This window comes from Octopus sinensis, linkage group LG1 (assembly GCF_006345805.1).
Source record: "Octopus sinensis linkage group LG1, ASM634580v1, whole genome shotgun sequence".
NCBI classification, from domain to species: domain Eukaryota; kingdom Metazoa; phylum Mollusca; class Cephalopoda; order Octopoda; family Octopodidae; genus Octopus; species Octopus sinensis.
In genome coordinates this window covers 155,825,023-155,847,462 of record NC_042997.1, presented here as the reverse complement: position 1 = coordinate 155,847,462, position 22,440 = coordinate 155,825,023, and the positions used below count along the sequence as shown (strand labels likewise).

The 22,440-nt window shown below is 33.6% G+C and overlaps 1 protein-coding gene across 2 annotated transcripts in view; it reads left to right on the top strand.

The window, feature by feature from the left end:
* Window positions 1–22,440, top strand: part of LOC115218761 (zinc finger MYND domain-containing protein 19) — a 223,393-nt gene that overhangs the window by 184,394 nt on the left and 16,559 nt on the right. For both annotated transcript variants that reach the window (XM_029788695.2, XM_029788687.2), the window contains exon 3: window positions 20,917–21,023. In XM_029788695.2, the coding sequence (XP_029644555.1) occupies window positions 20,917–21,023 (107 nt within the window). The remainder of the gene's footprint in view (window positions 1–20,916; window positions 21,024–22,440) is intronic.

The following is a 22,440-nucleotide window of genomic DNA, read 5'->3' as shown; positions in this document are numbered from 1 at the left end:
TCAACACATGTTGATGTCTGTCTCTTGATGCCACATCATATGAATTAAACCATTCAAGAAGAATCCAACTTGCTATAACTCAACCAAATATTCCTTACATTATACTCTGTTGTCTTAGAAAAAAACGACACATTGGATAATGCATTCCAGGGTATATTGCTCCTAGAAAAAGATTGAATGATCATTGTTGGAATGAAAGTATTAATACTATGTATAATCTTTCATTCCAAAGATTGCTTCTTTCACTGACTCAGTACTAACTGTATCATTTTCACATATCCTGCACTGATACAGAAGTTCCTTTACTGGTAAGTTGGTAAAGGAACCCCTATAAAGTTTAATTAATTAGACATCCAAGTTTTGTCCCAAACTCTGGAATTAAAATACAAGAGCAACAAAATCACCTCCTTTCTATGGATGTTCATTTGTGGACCTTGTTATTAATGCATGAAAAAAAGAACAAAGACTATGCACATAAACCTGATATTACGTCAGGTAATAAATGTTACATCATGTGTTCTTTGAGTTTAATGCTTTTTAGCAAGAGACACGACATTTGGCAAAGATTGTGTTTAAGATATCTCCTCATTCCACAATATTGAGACAATTTCATGATTTTGTCAGTGTATAATTCTTCATGGAGGATTCCCTTTCAACGATATTGAGTGGAGAAAGGAAAGAAGTAGGAATTCAATATTCAATTGAAAATTTGGATATCTAGCACCAATGTCCTTGTTTGTCTTGATGACAGCATAATCCTGTGTGTCATTTTTGCTTCAGTATTATGTCACATGAGAATGAATCCTTCAGCTAATCCATATCAATACCGAAGGGATCAGAAATCCAGCTGGGTACATCTATGTTAATGATATCCTCACACCATGATTCCAAATCATCTGAAATAAATTTCAAATGTTTGCCAAAATGCATATAATCACTGTCTAATAATTCCTCTACCATTCCCAATGAAACATTGGGCATGGTGACAATATGTTGCATTTTCTCATTAAAAATAAAACATGTAGCATCAATGCATTGCATTCCTTCCCTGAAGCTGCATATTAACATCATTAAAAATGGGGATCTTGCTAGGTACAAAATATAAATTTTTGAACCTGCCAAATAATTTGCCTTTGAATCTATACTCTCACTTTAATGAGAAATGTCAGTGCATAAATTGGTGCAGCCTTTGAAATGCCATCATTCTTCAGAGTGGAGGAGTAAATTTTAAACATTTTTCCTAATTTTTCAACGATGAAGTAAATCACTATGGATTTGGAACTTCATTTTTTTTTTTTTATTTGTTACGAAGCTTTGATACCAAACAATTATATTGAGAGCTCCATCAGTTGTGCAAAGAATATGTTATCAAGGGGAATATTGTTTGTAGTAAAAAAAAAATTGTATTGAACCAATAGGAGACCCACCTGTTGTATCTATTCTCTTACATTTTTTTTTTTATTTTTGATAAAGAACATTTCTTCTTGAAATGCCCTCTAATATCCAAATATCTGATGTACACTATTAGTAATGTAACTTTTGTTATTGACACTAAATTCAGTCAGCTGTATTGAAAATTCCAGTTCATGATCTTCAATTAACAGACTTTTTACATTGTTTGCCAGTTCATTGATTTGACTTTTGATGATTTTTGGCGCCTAAAGGATAAAGGAATGTTTCAGCACATCACTTGCATTTTTATGTATCACAGATACTCTCTATGGGCATCACCAATGATTTGCCCACAGTGTGCAGTTTGTTGCTTTTAGTTACCAAACAAATTGGTTGATGTTGACAAACAACAAAATAATTGTACTTTTTCCCCAAAATTCTTTCTTGAGAGTCTTGAAATATACAAACAGCTAGCCTCCAGTTTACTGACCATTTCTTCTAAATGGTCATTTGACCTGTTGTAAACAGCAGCCTTCAAATCACACCCTATTGTTTTAAAACTGGAAGGACACATTGCATAATGCAGACTGAGATGCATTTTTTCAAAATAAGTACCGTAAATCTTTGAGTATAATCCACATTTTTTTCTCAAAATTTAAAGGTCAGAAACCCTAGTGCATATTATACACAAGGTTTAAAATGAAAATTATTTTCTAAGCAATGTCCGAGTCTCTGCTGTCCGGCAATGTTTATTCAGACATATTTTGTGATGTCGGGGTGCAAAAATACCTTAAGCTAATCCTGAAAGCAATGAAGTCATAAAAGAATCATCCATAACATGCAGTAAGCAACATTTATTAAACGTTATTACTGTTATTTTCTGCAAACAAAATGCACAAAAAAGCTACATGTTTGCATTATGTTATATATACAGTAATAATAATAAAGGACGTTACCATATACATTTTTACAAACCAAGGACTTTATATAGACCTCCTTGACTCAAGTTAGAGAAGGGATGCATATTATACACAAGGTTTAGGTTTTTCAGAGGTACAGCCCCCTAAAAATCCCCTGCAGATTATACTCAAGGGCAGACTATACTCGAGGATTTAAGGTACTTAAAAAAAATGGTATGGTTGCACCTAACCTGTCTTTTATTATAGGTCTGCTTCAGGGGTGATCTGGCACTAAACAACAACCCTGTTCTCCTTGTATAACCTCATAAGTTGTGAGCTACACATTAAGAACATAAAGGAGACTATTTAAAGCTGACATCTCTGTTCAAGATGACTTTACAGCTATAACTTGGATATTTATTTCATTCACATTTGAAAATATAATTCCAAAATTGAAACCTGCAAGAACTTCAGCTTTACATTATACTGTGTATGCTAGTGTATACGCATGTATGTACACATGGTGTTTATACTTGTGTATGTGTATTTGTTGTGTACATTATTTCATTTGTTTTTTTGTTTTTGTTCTTTCTATTTGAATATACTGAAGTCATTGTTTTAAAGTAAATTTTTCTCTCTGAATTATATTTGCTTTTTCAGTTAAAACAGTTTTTTTGAAATTTATTGTTGAATTTTATTGGGTATTTTTCTTTGCATCGTTCAATTTTATAAACCATTTCGTTTTTGTTACTTTGACTTTTCAACTTTTTTTTTGTTTTTCATTTTTTCCCCTTCTTTTTTTCACCAAGCAATCAATGTAAATAACCCTTTACATTCAATATGCAATGGACAGGTTTTATCTTGCAGTTAAAATGTAACTAACCCTGAAACCATTTATGTAAAGTTGAAACTGAGCTAGAATTTAAATTGTTGAATTTTTTTCAAATGAAAGAATCTGGAAGAATATAGTTTTAGCAATTGCTGTTCTACAGTTACTCTCATAAATCCAATTTAACAATATGATCAAGTACAAGAGAACCAAAGAAGACAATTTGAATATAACTATTAGAATTATTGTTGCATTAGTCTAAAAGGAAACTACTTCAGTTTTGTTTTTTTTCTCATAGATCTTTTAATGTAACAAAAGATTTTTTTGCATCTGCTTTTTAATTAGAAATATATAAATTAAACATAAGCCTGTTAGTAAGTTTATTTTTTGTGGCGTACAGGTGAGGGGGGATTTAGTTACATCAATAAGTAGTGAATTGACTGCTAAGATTTTACTGCACAACTTAATAAGAAACACTGCAGACAAGGTCTTTAAGATGAAATCAATTTCTTTTCTTTTTTTTATTGAAGATGGTTACTTGTGTATACTTTGCTAAGAAAGACAAAATTTGCACTCAAATTTCTGTGCACAGCAAATATATATATATATATATATATATATATATATATATATATATGTATATATATTTTAAAGGGACCATTATGCCCAGAACATAGAGATAAACCAGTGTTTTTAATTTTCTGCTCCTAATGAATTGACAATATTTGCAGCATTTAGCAGCAAATAGGCTTACAGTGAGCCTATAGAGAACTGCATGAGTTTTGCATACTTGGAGTGTGTGTGTGTGTACGCATACGTGCATGCATGTGTAGATATGTATGTGTGTATTTGTGCTATTGTCTCCTTGTCTTGATATTACATAATAATTGTAAATGTCACTGTCAAACAAAATAGTGTTGTACTTGTCCAGCCTTCCATGAAAACATGTCTGTTCATGGAAAAATATTAAAAAGTCCATATCATTTCATAACCATCAAAGCAAACACATAGTAATAAATTCATTTAAGTGAAACAAACCCAGTTTGTTAGTTAAACTCTCATCTAAGTTGGGTATGTGTTTATTCTTTTGCTCTAAAAGCTTTTCATTTAACAATTCATCCTCTGTGCCATCTATCACATTGGCAATACTACTTTTTTATATAAAAAAAAAAAGACTTCATCACTATTTCACCTAGAATACTTTTCACATGTCTTTCACTCATTGTATGACAATATCCAGCCTAGTTCTAGTTACATAAAACTGACAGCCCATGTCTGTTGATGAATCTGGTACATTGCCTTACTGAAAAATGGAACTATTGAGTTATATTATTTTACATGTATCCAGGGAGAGCTGAAATAGTGGTGGAGGCATAGCATATGCACAAGTTCATCCACACATAGTTTACATGTCCAAGTGTTTAAATCTTTCTCTAATTTCTCATATCAGGAGACAGTATATTCCGAACATGTTTTGCCCTCCTGTAATTTATAGTTTGTTTGTGTTTTTTTTGTTTTTTTTCCCACCGGCACTGTCACTAATTTTTCCAACACAAAACCTCTTTCCCAGCACCACTATTCTCATATTATTAAATATGCTGAAGCATATTTAATAACGGCTTCACCACTGGATCGTTTGCCTTCAGAGATCATGGGTTATTTTTCTCTTTGTTTTACCTTTTTTTTTTTATCAGAAATAAAATGGATTTTTTTAACCCTTTTACTAACAAATCAATTTATGTATAGACAAGTATGAAATTTATAACACGTATTGTAATAGAATCAAATTCTGCTTAAGCAGTTCAGTTTGTTTTTATATGTCATATCATCAACATATATTTGTTTCTGAATGTTATATAAAAGGCAGCTAAAAAGCTTCACGTCAGGAAAGGCATCAAGCGTAAAAACTCTACCTCAAAAGGTTCCATCCAAACCATACTCGCATGGAAAAATGGATGTAAAAATAACACATTCATGTGTGCATGCACTGCAAATTCCAGAGTAAGGTTTGATTGATAAATCATGATGACAGAGTTTTTAAAAAAAGAAAATGCACTTGTATAGCACATTCTAAATTTCTATAAATTGTAGATTACCTCACCAGATTTCTCTTTAGGAACAAACAACCACTGAAGTTAGTGTCCACAATTCTATTTTATAACGGAGGATATGAAACATTTTGTGATGAAGATTTCATACTTAATTTTGTTATCTATAAACCTGAAGACACATCTTACAAAAATAATGACCTGTTGATAGAAGTGAGGAAATATTTAATCAAATCTACTAAACTCTGAATATACTCTAACTTGTGAAATATTATTGATATATTTTGATATTGTGAGCTCACAGGTGCTGGTGCCTCATGAAAAGCTCCCATGCTTGTGCCATGTAGAAAAAGCACCCGGTACATTCTGTAAAGTGATTGATGTTAGGAAGGGTATCCAGCCATCCAGCCAGCTCCTGTCAAACCATCCAACAAATAAATGATGATGATGACATATAGCTTACTTGAGTGCTAGGCTTCATCTGTCATTTGGTTTAACCTTTTGGCATTTAATTCAGCTATACCCAGTCCCAGTATTCTACCTGTTTTATGTTAAAACAGACCAGATTGAACCTCTCACACCTATACAACAGTATCATTCTAAAACTATACAAACACAATTGAAATCTTGAAGCTACAAAATAATGTGTGACTAATTTGGAACAATGTGAATAGATAAGCAATAAATTTGACAAAGAAATCTGAGTGCTAAAGGGTTAAGATTATGACATGGTACTAGAAAACCTTTAGAGGAGCTTACTTTGTTGTATGCATTTGGGCCAGGACCCCTGTTTGAAGATACCTTCTTCCCTTTCTCCCGCCAGTAGAAAAGGAGGAAGAATCATGGGCATTGCCTTCTCTCCTGTGTAAAAGATAGAAAATAGAAAGAAGTACTGTCAAACAGAAAATCCTCTTTTCTCCTGTTAAAAGTTAAATATGAACAATGACTAAATATAAACAATATTTGTACTTCTGTATAAGGTGTCTGATTTACAAGGAATGGAAGAAAGGGTCGTGATATTGATTATGCATTCCTTGCAGTCATTAATGATATGAGAGTGAGTTGGAGAGAATCCAGAAGGAAAATATTACTTCACTTCATGAAGAATGTAACTAGATGCTCACCACACTGAATGTAATTATTAGTATATTTAGAACCATGTATATAAAAGTATCAAACTCAGGAAAGCTATGGGCAATACACTGCACTCATGATATTGAATTGTTTATCCAACAACAAAGGAACTAAGAAATAAATGTATGTGCATGGTAGAGAGAGAGAGAGAGAGAGAGAGAGAGAGAGAGAGAGATTCATATTCAGTTTCCCACTGAGATCTCAAATAATAATAATAAAATAACTAAGATTTGTCTTCATTAAATTAGTGCACTTAATATTTTGATATAAAAAGATTAGTTCTTTTGTTTTCATTATCAATATTAATATACTCAAATATATTACTTTTGATATGTTAAAAGATTATCCGTTGTACAACTTGGTTTATTATTAATTTCAGGTTATTTATTAGTGCTTGGTTTCTGTATTTAGTAATCTACCAAAATATATACTGCGCTGATTCATTGTTGTTATATAATGAGTAATAAATAACCAAGTATTGTTAGTCAGTCATTCAAAGTTTCTTTCTGGGTTTTGTCAGTTGTTAAATACTGACAGTTATTCAATACTTCACTATTCTCATAAGTTCAGGCATACAAATAAGTGTATGCTAGTTTTGATCTATCCACATGAGCTTAAACTCTCCTGAGCCTGAAAAGAATGGCCAATGTCTTCACCTTTTTTTATGCTCTTGCAAAATAAGGTATTAGTTAACGAGATTATTTCAGGTTGCAGAGATTGCTGAAAAAATGCGTTTGTGAAATACTGTTTAATGTATGTTTGTGTGTGTGTGTGTGTGTGTGCATGTATGCATGCACTTGTGTCTGCACAGAGCTCGAGAAATTGCAGCTCTAAGGAAGGAGCAAAATAGAAATAATTTTATTCATTCTTGGAAAAGTAATTTGGTATATATTCTTGAACATTCAGAATATCCAAAGACATGGGTTGTTTTTTTTTTGTTTTCTTTAAATGGTTTATGTAGATTGAGAATGTGATTTTTCTGTAGTGGCATTTAACTCAAAACACATAACATTGCTCTCCTTGGCTACTTAGATGGGCATTGATACCTCTCAAGGTTATTAAAAGACAGGATGACTAACATGAATTCTTGGGCAACGAGTGTAAAACAAAGTTATTAGTCACCCCTGAAAGTATTGTGTGACCCCTTTTAACTTATTTTAATTCAGCAATTTCTTGGTTCATGTACTGAACATATATAATAGATTTTCTGTTAACCCAAGAAAAGCAAACTGTCAAGCTACTAGAATTTCATTGTGGAATTATAATAATGTAGTAGGGAAATCTTTTGTGCTTAATTGCTTTTTGAAATTGTACTGTTTAGCCTGTTATCATTGTTATTCCAATCATTGTGTGACCACCACCATTACCACTACTACTGCTATCATAACTGCAAAAACTCCCTCTCTTCAATTTCAATATTCTCTGCTTGTATTAAATGGAAGAGTTTATTTCTCAAGGAACTTTTATAGCTGCTTGCTTCCCTTTATCAATGCTGATTACATTTTGAAAAACTGGCTGCATTTTTATCATATTGCACAGTTAGAAGTTTCGGTAGTCTTCCTTCTCTCTCTATTTTTATATTTCTCATTAAAAATCCATTCTTTGTAAGGTTTGTAATCTTCTACTTAAATAATACAAATATTTATAGAGTTAATCTGAAGATAAGATGAGTTTTAATACCCCCTCCCACCAAATCGTTTTGCTTTCTTTTCTTTTTTTACTGTAAAAAAAAGGCAAAGTTTAAATTTAAGTGGTTAAAAAAAGTAGATAATTTACCATTTTACTCTTCAAGTAGGCCTTCTATAGGTTGTAATATATAAAAAAAATTTAGATCTCACAGCAAACCATAAGGTAATTTTTATGCAGTGAAACTAACCAGGTTTGAAGTAATTTGAATATTACTTTTAGATGATGTCTGCTAGAAGTAGATGAATGATTTAAGAGCAAATACTGTTTGAATCTTCTCCAATATCTGTGAATAACGGTTATGTAGTTAGATTTTATAGGAATATTACATGTAAAGAAAATGAGAAAAATACAAGTCCAAGTCTGAATAGGAACCTCAGTTTCTTGACAAATTCTAACGTTAGGCTTCTCACTCTTCCCTATAGACTGGTTATCCTGTCTATTTGACTTCAAAACTTTTAAGGCCATCACAGCGGTATTGAACATCTCTCTCTCTCTCCCCACACGCACATATCACAAAGAAACTTTGCAATAAATTACTTTGTATTATCCTAGATAGTGTAAAAATTCTCACTGCTAAACTTTCTTGAACACATTAGATATCTAATAATGACATTATAAAAATTCAGAGAACTATTGCCACAATATGCCAAGTTGATCCTCCTTTTCCCTTCCATAATAAAAGCCTTTTTGAAGAACCATTGAAAATTCAACAGAGATACTCTGCTTAAACAATAGCTTCACCTGCTGACTCTAGTTTTCTATAAATTTCCAATGTGTAAATTTGTTTTCAGAGAACAAGTAAACTGATCTTTGAACAGCAGCTTAACAACACTTTGGTTTCCAGTCAGTGGTTTTATTCACAATCTCTGTGCTACTGTTTGGCTAATTTGGTATTTGATAAAGGCTCTGTTTAATGAATATTCTCCACAAAATGAAATGTTTAGAAATTACAACTCCCTTAGAACTTTTGCTGCATGCCAACATGTGATTAGTGAGACATTTTGGTTGGAATCATTTCATTTAATAGTATTTCCTCTACCTCCCTTTCCTTCACTGCAAATGACTGACTGGCTGACAAAGTCAAATCTCTGGTATCAATTTAAATTGAACTTGCATCTTTTAAAACTTCAAATTTTAATATCCTCTCTCTAATAAACATATCCAACCAATCATTTTTTTTTCTCTCTCTATTTTATTAAATCACTTTAGTGTTTATACAATCAGTTCTTGCCAACAAGGGAGCTTCAGTGTGGTCACTCAGCCTGTTTGAAATGTAAATTTCCCTCTAGTCTCACCTTATTGTTATCGTTGATATTTCTGATGGAACTACAACAGCAACTGACATGACTTAATTATTATAAAGTCTGTGTTGTTCTGCTAGAACTGTTAGCTGGAGGTTATCTTTTTTTATCTTTTATATGGTTCAATCATTGGACTGTGGCCCTGCTGGGGCACCTTCTTGATGGGTTTTAGTGAACAAATCATCCCGTATTTATTTTTTTTTTTAAGCCTGGTGTTCATTCCATGGGTCTCTTTTTTTGCCAATGTGCTGAGTTACAGGGACATAAACAAACCAACATTGGTTGTCAAGTAATGGTGGAGACAAACACAAACATACAAGCACACACACACAATAGACCTCCACACAGGTTTCTGTCTACCAAATTGATTCACAAGGTATTGGTCAGCTTTGTATTGTAGAAGACACCTGCCCATGGTGCTGTGAAGTGGAACTGAACCTGAAGCCATTTATTTGTAAAAGCAAGCTTCTTAACCACACAGCCATGCCTGCACCTGTTTGCTTGATTTTACAAAGCAAAAAATATGATTTACTTGCAGTGAATATTATCGAACATGAATAAGAATGGCTATCAGGCCATAAAATTTATTGCTGTTGGTATTTTAGTACATAGCTTTAGCAGGAAGCCGTTCTTCAGTTATGTACTGATGCTATTTTAAATAGTTCTGGTTTGTTTGGCAGCAGCCATCATCAACACCCCTTAGCTCACCTGATCTTCAGTTTATATTCCACTGCTCAAGTTGAGTGTTTTTGTTTTTAACCTAAGATTTGATTGTCTTTTGAATATTTTTAGCCAATACTTTTCAAACTCTTTAATATTCACTTACACTGATTTAATCGCTTCTGTGATCCTTATTTATAGTGTTAATGTTTACATTTACCTAGTTTGTTTTGAAATTTGTTGTATCTCCTGTCTTTAGGTTTATAGCAAGAATTTTATGTTTCGAGTGTATATATTATGAATATTTTATGTTATAATACTATGATAATTTGTTTTAATAATCAATAGTTATTGATCAAGTATGTAGTATCATGCAAAAAATATACAATACTTAAATTCAACAAGAGCATCTTAGATTGGTTTCATTTCAAAATGCCAAACATGCCTTAGAAATATGCCAAATTATTCTATCATTTTCTTTTGCTTGTATTGAAAATGTCAGTTAGAAATCAGTTTTGGCAACTCTAAAAACTATCTTCTTTAATAAAGGCAGTTGGCAAAATTATTCTGAGGATAAATTTTATAGACATGTGTTTGTGTGTGTGTTTATATATATATTCATTCACACATACGTTGTGTGTGTGTGTGTTCATGATTATGGTAGAATTTCGCTCCATATTCTATGCAAAGAATTTGAAAAAATGTTTAACCAATTAACTGCTGTAGATTCATCATCATCATTTAATGTCTGTTTTTCATGATGGTTTGTCTAGAGCTGGTAAGCCAGAGAGCTGCTCCAGTCTATTTTGGCTTGGTTTCTACAGCTGGATGCCCTTCCTAGTGCCAGCCACTCTAGAGAATGTACTGAGTGCCTTTTACATGTCACTGGCATGGTTGCCTCTTACATGTCACAGCACAGTTGCCTCTTATGTGTCACCAGCATGGGTACCATTTACATGTCACTGGCATGAGTACCATTTACATGTCACCAGCACAGGTGCCTCATACATGTCTTACCTATTTCTTTACTACCCACACGGGGCTAAACACAGAGGGGACAAACAAGGACAGACAAATGGATTAAGTCGATTATATTGACCCCACTGCGTAACTGGTACTTATTTAATCGACCCTGAAAGGACGAAAAGCAAAGTTGACCTTGGCAGAATTTGAACTCAGAGCTTTAAATTCTAAGTTCAAATTCTACTTAGGTTGACTTTGTCTTTCATCCCATTGAGGTCAATAAAATATGCCCCTGTTCAACACTGGGGTGGTTATAATCAACTTACCCCCTTCCCTAAACTTGCTGGCCTGGTGCTAAAATGCAAAGCCATAATTTCACTCACTCAATTTTATAACTTTTTTTTTAGTGACTGATGAAACTCTTCTTCTCCCCAAGTATTTTTTTTCAGCCTCTCTGTTTTTCATTCAATAAGTGTTTGTCTCTCCATCTCACTCTCCTTCCATCTCCCCTTCACACCCACACACCAAAGCTGTGAAGATGAAAATAAAGAAGCCATGAAATTATGAATGTTAAGTATTCTTCACTTGTTGATGCTAGCCTACAGAAGGTATTCAATTATTGATATAAATTCATTAAATGTACTGAAATAATGCCAAACGAAGTTTGGTAAAAGTGAACATTTATCTTATGCTTAAACTAGCCTAACTCTTAAAATGGCATAAATCTTGCCAATCCTAGCAACCTTGGATTCATCTGCTTAACTCTGCAGATATTTAGGAATTCACTCAAAATCTCTGCACATTGGTTTGATCGTTAATGCTCTTCTTTCTATTTGTTTGTCCTTTGTGTTCGTTATTGACTGCCTGGAACAAAGATTAAATTGACAGTCACATACAATTAGTAGTTTGTGGAGAGCCAAATGTATTAACTGTCAGAGAGGCAAGGAGACAGAGAGAGAGAGTAAACTTCACTGAAAAGATAGGAGTTGGCAGTTTTCTGTAAAAGACATTTTATTTACTAGTAAGGGTGGTGATAGTAAAGGCGGCGAGCTGGCAGAAATGTTAGCACGCCGGGCGAAATGCGTAGCCATAGTTCGTCTGCTGTTACATTCTGAGTTCAAATTCCGCCGAGGTCGACTTTGCCTTTCATCCTTTCGGTGTCGATAAATTAAGTACCAGTTACGCACTGGGGTCGATGTAATCGACTTAATCCGCTTGTCTGTCCTTGTTTGTCCTCTCTGTGTTTAGCCCCTTGTGGGTAGTAAAGAAATAGGTTTTTTGTCTGTCTTTACGTTCTGAGTTAAACTCTGCCGAGGTCGACTTTGCCTTTCATCCTTTTGGGGTCAATAAATTAAGTACCAGTTGCATACTGGGGTCGATCTAATTGACTGGCCCACTTCCCCAAAATTTCGGGCCTAGAGTAGAAAAGGGTGGTGATAGTAAACTGAAATCAGCAGAACAGAAGACAAAAAAAGATTTGGTAGGATATGCTCATATTAGCTTGGAGTTTGTTTTCATTTGTTTTGCCCCAGGTCAGTTTTGATCTTGTAAACCTATGATCAATGATATTCCAGACATAACTTGTTTTTCTTGTTCCTCTACTCCTCGGTTGGGAAACAAAGCACATACCCTCTCGTAGCTTCAAAATAAGAACAACACAGTAAATGTGATTTGATGGAGAATTGGCTGATATTTCTAGCAAGTCTAGCAACTATGTAGAACCTCCTGTAGATTTAAGAATGATGGCCTACAGATTTTTTTGCTATCAGTAGATCTAACAACATTAAGTGCCTTTGCAAAAGAAGATCAAGCACTGTCAAATGTTCATGAACACAGCATTCACTTGTTAGTATCTTTAATTTAGTTTTCCTCTTCTTTTTTTATCTTAAATGTTCACACAGAATGAGCACATCTGTAATTTGTTCTGTTTGTAGTGTTATCAAACTTTCATAGTTTCCATATGACTATATGTCCCTATAAAGCATCTGTCTATTTTAGCTACTACAAAATATCTATTTGATTTAACTCACTGTGTGTCGCTATACAACATCTATCTACTTGAGTTATTACAGCTATTCTGTTAGTACCAATTTGATATAATTTTGTCAGCTTTTAGTATTTTGTAAAAACTAAACATATTTGGACACTTTCTGGATATGCCAAAAAAATCAGCAAGTGTTCATATTCTTCAAATTTGTCTACCTATTTAACCAATAATTTTGGCTGTACTAGATTCACAGCATGGTGCCTTTATTATCAATAATGACTGCTAGTGTAATTAATATTGCTGTTTGGTCTCAGATCAATTTGCTCTGCAAGTCATAACCATCCTGTCATTTTGTATGTCCAGAGCTATATTGTTCACTATATCCTTTATGGCAAGATGTGATTTGAGCAAGATTTGGCTGCTATTTCTAGCAGATTGATCCACCATGTAGATGCTCCCTCATTAGCTCATGTCTGTTGCTAGTATAATTTATACAGTGTATGTTGTAATATTGGTTCCTGACTAGATCTGTATTCAGATTACATTGCCTACATTGTGAAATCCAAGTATCTGAATCTGACAAATGTGTAGAAGAAACTAAAGAAGAAATGAAAATCGTTTATTGGGAGAAACCATACTATTTCTCATCATATTTTGTTTGTGTGTGTATGTTTTGTGGGGATATTGGTTGTTAGGTTTATATTGGTTACTGGCTACTCTATTGCTGTCTATCTCTCATTACAATTCAAATAGTTCTCATCTATCCTCATTATCTATTGATTTTTACTCAAGTACCACCAACTAACACCTTTAACGCTTGGATACTTTATTAATATAGCCAAAACTTTATTTTATTCCTTAGAGTTAGTATTAGTTTACTGTCTAGAATGGAATGTGTGGGTAAAAGTACTGTTGCTTGTGAAGAAGCTTGCTTCATTGGCTGAGCTATTTGACCTTGATAGGCAGTTTTGAGTTGTGGAGTAAACTGGGATAGCAGTTAGATGTGAAAGGAATTAGTCAGAGCATATAAGATGAAATTGCATTGCTATAAACATGAGATGAATATTTCAGCTGAAGCCATGTTAGAAATTGGAAATTGACATTATCCAGACCAGAGGCTGAAGTTATGCAAGATTTGAACTGACAGGAAAACTTTGTTTTGTCGATAAGCATACTTTGACTTTAAACAGAAGGGATGGTGGTGGTGTTGTTGTTGTTGTTTAGCTCCTAAGACTATTCCATCTATTATCATTAGTGTCATTGCTATTATCATTACTAAGGTGGCAAACTGGCAGAACCGTTAGCATGCTAGGGAAAATGCTTAGCAGCATTTCATCCGTCTTTACATTCTGATTTTAAATACTGCCAAGGTCAACTTTGCCTTTCATCCTTTCATGGTCAATAAATTAAGTACCAGGCCTTGTGTCTATAGTAGAAAGGATTATTATTATTATGGCGGCAAGCTGGCAGAATCATTAGCGCTCTGGACAAAATGCTTAGCGATATTTCACCCATCACTGTGTTCTAAGTTCAAATCATGTCGAGGTCGACTTTGCTTTTCATCTTTTCAGAGTCGATAAATTAAGTACCAGTGAAACACTGGGGGCACCATAATCGATTAATCTCCTTCCCCACAAATTTGAGGCCTTGTGCCTCCAGTAGAAAGGATTATTATTACTATTATTGTAGCAAACTGACAGAATCATTAGTATGCTGGGCAAAATGCTTAGCGGCATTTTGTCTGTCTTCACGTTCTGAGATCAGCTTTGCCTTTCATCCTTCCAGGATTGATAAAATAAGTACCAGTTGAGCACTGGAGTTGATGTAATTAACTTACCTCTCCCCCAAAAATGCTGGCCTTGTGCCAAAATTTGAAATTGTTGTTGTTATTATTATTGACATACTGCATCTAATTATATTATCTGATATTTCCTTTATGAAGACGGTATGATTGGAGGAAGATTTTTACTGTTATTTCTAGTTGATTGAGCAAGGCCAGAGAGGCTCACTCATTGGCTTGTTGATATTGGTTGTGTTGTTGTGGTGATACATGATTTTCTTGTGCACATCCCATAAATCATATATCCCTCCTCACACCTTTTGAAAACATCACACTCATGTGGTTGGCTAGGATGTAACTAGGATAAGTCTCTTATTTTACAATATAGTTGTTCTGATATGTTTATTTATTGAGATTAAATCTACCTTTATGCTATAGGCAGTCTATCACCACTAGAGTCCTGCTACCAACCTCTGGCAGGAGTTACTAATTTTAGAGATCCATTGTTGCAACCTATTATCTTTGCTTATTGGTTATTATTTATCAATTTTCTCGAATGTTATTCTACATTCTAGAGAATTATATCTAAACAAGGTATCGTGATAATTAAAATTTTATAGGTTATTAACCTCGATCACAAAATTTTGATTGACTTGCCCTCAAATCAATCATCAGATGTTCTGTTCCTTGATAAGTGCATTGACACAGACTAGATCTAAATTTTGATTCTTTATTTCTAAAATAAAGGTTATTAGTAAATATCCTAATCAACTTAGTAAATGAGCTTAATAATACTCTGTAGCTTGTTAACAGCCTTCATTTATGTATAAAGGTTCTGAGTTCAAGTATGGCATAGAACAATGTGCATATTTAAGAAATGGACAGATGGCAGTAATTGAAGATATAACTGGCTGAAATGTGCGATTGAAAGTACAAAAGATGAACTTAATAGTCAAGAAAATTTTAATTATGTTACTCATATGAAGTTATAAAATTTACTGCAGTTATATGAAGGGCTGAATTTTTCCTAATTTTGTGTGTGTGTACACACACATACCATTCATTCTATCCTTCTCTTTGTCATATTTCTAGTTTAAAATTGATCAACTTAACAAGAATGTGTAACATTTTAAATGTTAATTTCATAAAGTAATTCTTTAAAGGAAGGAGAAAACAAACAGATGTGGATCTGTAATTTGGTAATTTTTATCACAAGCAACTCATCTAGGATTGCAGTAACTCTAAATAACTGATACAAGACAGTGGTGAGTCATTAGTCTTGCCACAGACTAATGTGCTGATAGCCTGATAAGATGTACTGATAACCTGATAAAATGCAATTAGCCCATGCCGTAATGTGGTTGGTGATAGGAAGTAACTGCTGGAGAAGCTGGGACAAAGGGTTTGGTCAAGAGATGAGATGATTTGAAACCTGTCCAGCGCATGTAAGCATGACAACAAAAAAAGAACAAAAATAGAACTGTAAAAATGATGATTGCTTCAGCAATTTTGTTGAGATAGATTTTCTATGGCCTGATGTCCTTCCTTTTTCCAACTCTGACATGTTTCCAGGTAAAGTAATATTTCCCCATAACCAGACATGTTTTTCACTAAAGACTAGAAATGAACGACATTGCTTTTATGATATTGACGCTTGTTTGCAACCATCATGTCATGTCACGCACACACATATTTATACATTTACGACAGGTTTCTAGTCTCTGTCCACCAAATCCACATATGGCTTTGGACAGCTTAGAGCATATGTCTTTGGACACTTATGCAAAGTGCCTTGCAATAGGAGTAAATCCAAGTCTACATGGTTGAGAAGCAAGTTTCTTAGCCACACATCCATGCCTGTGCTTACTGTCTAAATTTGAAACAAGTTTCAAATATATCAGATGGCTCGTTAGAGTAATCCACTAAGAAAGACAGTTCACCAAACAGAGTCCAGCTTTTTGTAATCTTTTATAAATTGAGCTCAAACAGAATGAAGTATGTTGTTGATTTTGCTGTGATTTGATCTAAATCTAAACATTCAACTTCTATCTTTCATCAAGTCTTTCTTTTTAGTAACAGAACTAATAACAATTATGCTCAATGGTAGTTCAAGGCTATTGATCAGGTGGTCAATAAGTCTGTGAGATCTATTTCTACTACAGCCAAAGTTATACAACCAGTTTAATATAGTAGCTAAATATCCCTGTAAACGGGAGAATTTACAGCTACATTAAACAGGTTGAGCAACTTCTACACCAACATTGTGTCATGAACATGGGATGCAACCTTAGACACAATGTACATAACTCTGCTTGTCTCAGCATGTTTGGTTGATAACCCAGTAAGCTTTTCGCCATCATTGAGGTGTTTAGACACAGGATCAATAAGATGCTGTAAAAACAATTTTAATAATATTGGACTGTTCAAGCATCTGCCAACTTAGTTGTGTAGGCTCACCCTTCTTTTTATTTTCATCAAGGGCCATACTGGAGTATTACCTTTTGAGGATCTTTGTTGATCATTTTAACCCTAGTACTTTGGTACTTATTTTCTCAATTTCTATCATATAATCAAGTCCACTTTGGCATAAAAGGCTGTAACTTAGTCTAAATGCCACAAAATACTTTTGTCCCATGCACCAATTTAACAGCAATCTCTTGCTGATAAACAAACAGGCTTCCTCACAGTCTCCATCTACATAATTTCACTCACAAGGCCTTGGTCAACTCAAGATTTTGATAGCAGCCACTTTTTCCAAGGTGCTGCACTGTAGAATCAATCCTGGAAGCCTTGAGGGTGTGAAGCAAACTTCTTAATCAAATGACAATGCCTTCACCTATGTTTGTAGTTGTTAATTAATTTAATTGTTAGTGTTGAAATCTTATACAATTAAACAACCTTAATTTATCCAGAAATGTTGTTTACCATTTTACTTTAATTAACATTATTCAAAATTACATCTGACAGTAGTTTTGCAAAGAAAGAATTCAGCCTGAAACTGAAATAATAATTGTCTTCATATTATAATTGAATCATCTATATAGAGCAGTGTATTAACAATATAAACTCCTAGTTTGAAGTATTCTTTCAGTAGTTTCCATATTTTAGTATCATTGTACAGCACCAGAATAATATCACCCATTAAAATCTTTCAATATATTGTTAGTGTATGATCGCAACAACCTATTGTGTTTCTGAAATATTTGCTACATAGTTAGTTGATAAGCCAGCAGCTAGTAGTAGTTCAGCGAAATTGTGGTTCTCTACTTTTCTCACTTGGCATTGGATCAGATGCTTTTCTATTCAATGTTTTATTACAGTTCATCATTACCACTACTACTTTTTCACTCCTGGGTTCCATTTCATTTGCCAAATCTCTAACTTGATTGACATTAAATCTAGTAGCATCAGATTTACTTACTTTTGTGAGTATGATTTTGCATTTTGATTTCTATTTTGCTCTAGAAGTAAATTTCATATATTACCTCTGTGGATCAAAGATATGATAGAAAGGTTTAAGATTGGTTACACATTTTCTTTTTTGACACTCAGTTGAAAGGCATGTGACTTGAAACCTCACCTGAATTTATTGATAGTTCTGGTAACCAAACCTATTATTGATACTCAACAAGCTATCCTTTGGATTTACTTTTATTATTGTTACCAATGAAGATCCTCATCAGTTTCTTCATACCTGAATTTTACTCCTAAGATTTTTTTGGAAGTGGGGTGGGGTAATCCAGAAATAGCCAAGAATGAGAAATTGATATGGATACTATTCTTTTGGATTGAAAGGTCTGCATGTGATGCTTCCCTTGTAAGATTTGTGATGAAAAACAGTACAGATGTTAGGAAACAGGAGAGAGTATGAGTATAGTGAACTTGTTGGAGTGCAGCTAGCAAAATTCACAGATCAGGATTTTTTTTTTATGTTAGATGCAATGGTGCAAATTCAATCTGATGATGTGATTATTGACATTTTGACAAGAAGTAAAGTATAGTGAATGAGTTTGTTTTTTTTTTTATACTGCATGTAGTCTTTGATGCTTGTTGTTGTTTAACCTTCATGTCAACTGATTGATCAGACCTCTCTATGATGCCACTAATGAAAGGAGATGAATTATCAATGATAGCCATCAATACTCCATTCTGGATCTTACTTGGGATTTTTAATGAGTCAGTATCTCCTCAAAGCTGTAATATTACTTGGCTCTAAAGAGGGAACTAGGTGCTTTGAAGTAGTTCAAATCATTTTGCAAATGTGGCTTTCAGAAGTGGCTGCCGTAGAAGATGAGTTCTAGCATGTGTCCTTGGGAGGAATAGCTCAAGCAGAGATTCCTGTGCAAAGTTGTCCCACTCGCAATTGAGGAATGGTGAGTTGCATTTAGTTATGCTACAACAGAAATTGTCAGATTCCCACTAGATATTGTGGCACAGCATCATGTTAATGGAAGAGGTTGGTATCTGCTGAGAACTGCTGCTATTTGCAGCACAAAGCATTGGCTTTAAAGGATAAAGAGAAATAGGAAGAGTTGTGTCATCTGTGCAGAAATGAGTGACAGCAGGTAATTGATTTAGAGAAGAGAATCTATCATGTGATAAGGAAAGCATAGGAAACTAAAAGAAACTTATACATAAGCAGATATATTATTGCAGACCCATGAAGTAGCTTTAAATCCCAATGATTAACTAATCAGTATAATCCTTAAAAAGGCTTGACCAGGAGATTTTCACACCACAATTTGCTAAAGGCTTAGCTAGCTCTCATGAAATGCAGTAGTTTGGCTTTACTTGTGATTACTTTCAGATTCATGTCACATAGCCAAATCTTCCCTTTCTGCAGTCCATATTGATGATCGCTAATGTGAGATTAAGATACAAGATAATTGATTTTTAATAAGTTTCTAATTTAGTCACAAGGCTAAGAGTTTTGCGGGGGGAGGGTTTAGTCATTACTATTGACCTCAGTACTTCATATTACTGACCTCAAAAGGATGAAAGGTAAAAGAATGGCCTTGGTGGGATTTGAACTTGGAATGTAAATACTGCAAGGGAAAAATTCTGATACTCTAAAGATTCTACCTGCTCACCAACCACCCTCGCATAATTGTTAATAATGGTTTCCATCATATAGGAGGTTGGCATCATAGAATGTGTCCACTTTTTGTTGTTCCAGGTAGATGCCTTTTGAGGTATTTAATAATTTATACATACATGTGCATATGCACACACACACACGCCTCATAAAACCTTTTAACCAATTTAATCTGAAATTAGCTAAAAAGCTTTCAAGTTATTAATCATATATGCAATATATGAAGAGCAAATTTCCATATATATATATAAATATATATAAAATCATTTGACATTCTCTTTTTAGTGCTAGCATGGATTGGCTGGGTTTTCTGGCACAGTATTTTATATTCAAATGCCCAACTTCACTTCAGCCTACTTAATTACCTCTGATAACGTGCATGATCAGTATGATTAACTAAGCATTTCTCATGCATGGCCCCTGTTCAATGACTGAAACCAGAAAAAGAATATGTATTGTTTAATTGATCATATCAATCCAGTATTTATTTCACTAACATACTTATTTTATCAGTCTCTATTTGTGAACTGCTAATTTACAGGTCTCAAAGAGACACTAATATCAACTACACCAGTCTTTAGACAGTAAATGCATAAGTATGGACATAGATGAACATTTACACACACACACACACACACATACAATAGGATTCTGGTCAGTTTCTGTCTATCAAATTGTGCTCGCAAGACATTGGTTAGCCTAAGGCTACAGTCAAAGACACCTGCTCGATATCCTGTCAGTGGAATCGAACTAGAAACATGCGGTTGCAAATCAAACTACATAACTTGGAAACAGTTCTCTTATCTACAGAAATAAATAAAACATAATTTGTCTTAATTATTTCTGCTGATGTAACTGTCATTTTTGTTTATTCTTGTTATGCGAAATAATTTAAGTGTCTGGTCCTCACAAACAAAATTGTCTTTGCAAAGATGTATTATTAGATTGTGTGAAAAATCTGTACTGAATTCCAAGTGAGACAGCATTATTGCTATCCTAACAATCTGCAAGTTATTCAAATACTTATAATGTTGATTATTTTAAAGTGTGTGTGTGTGTGTGTGTGTGTTACAATTTAACAAATTGATTTGTTAATGTTGAAATGCTTTTCAAAAATGTTTTTTTTTTTTCTTTTCCAGGCTCGAGTCGAAGTAGACCGTGATGGAAATGGGGCCAAAATTTATGCTTATGCATATGATATAAATAAGGGTCGGAGTTCTGGTCAGTATCTACACGAATTGTTATGGTAAGTTAGAAATTCTACATCATTTTTCATGTTAAGAATCACATTCTATCAAGTTTTCAGTTTTCATCGGTTCATTTTGATATCAAGATAACAGCAGTTGTCTCCCTTGTGAAAATAGACCTGAAAACGCTTTTTCTGCCAGGTTGTCTTTAACTTAAAGCCGTATTTCTTTAAAGAAAGTATTGTGTTGGCCACTTTCTTTATTTAATGCTATAATTATCTAAGTTCTTATCAAAATTACTCTTAGTCATCTGTGTTTGTGTTGTTGAAGACTTTGTGTTGTTTTTTTGAATTACACCCTGTTGTGGTGTCTTTCAAAGGAAAATGGAGATAAATATAACTATAGTTACATTGAAAAAAAAAAAAAAGACAGGATGGTCATTACTAAATGCTTTTGCTATTCCGTCAAAAGTGACCTGGGCCTAAACAAAAAAAACAAATTCATTTCGCTGACAGACTATCGTTGTTTTACTCCGATCGTTTTTTTTATGATTCTAAAGTTTTTTTTAAATAAAAAAGCTTCTGCATTAGACAGAATATTATTGATTAATATTATAATTGATCAATATTCCTCTTTTTAGTGTTCCAGATTTATTTTCTAAGAAATTTAGAAATGAAAGGAATTTCCTTCAAAAATGTATTAATCTTTGTTCTTACAGAAATTTATTACAATGGAAATTACTTTTCATTATTTTTGAAAGAAGGCAAGACAGCTTTTTGAAAGTTTAACTTTATTCGGTTGTATTTTTTTTTTCTTTGTCTTTGATGACCCATCCTATATTAAAAATATCTTTACATTTCATAAAAATAGATTTTGTCTTTTTTTTTTTAAATTTCAAAAACATTTTCAAGCCAAATTCTAATTAAGTTGAAAATCTTGCTTTCTAACTATGTGATCTCATTCAGTCCTGTGCAGCAAACTTAGGAAGTTGTTTTCTGCTATAGCCCCAGGCTGACCCATGCTTTGGAAATAGGTTTAGTAGACAGAAACTGTTAGAAGCCCATTGTATATATATATCTAAATATGTTTATGCACCCTTGTCTTGACAGACATGTGATGGTTGTAAAAGAGTGAGGTACATCCATCATACAAGTGATGCTATTCATTTCCAGTCTTCTATAAAAAAACATGTCTAGCCAAATGTAAATATTACTCTGCTTGGAAATAAGTGAAAGAAAGCAACAGGACAGGTATCATATAGAAAATCTGGCTCACGTAAGCAAGGAAAAGTGGATGTTAAATCATGGTGAATTCCAGGATGAATTAACTTACATAAAGCTAGTTTTATTATCTCATATCGTAGCTTTCTCCTTCCTTACTAGTCACTTTTTTTTTTTACCTGCTGAGGCTGGAGAAAGGAGCAGTACCCCATACTTTTGCAGGTTCTGCTAGACCAGTGGGCTTCATCATCGTTTC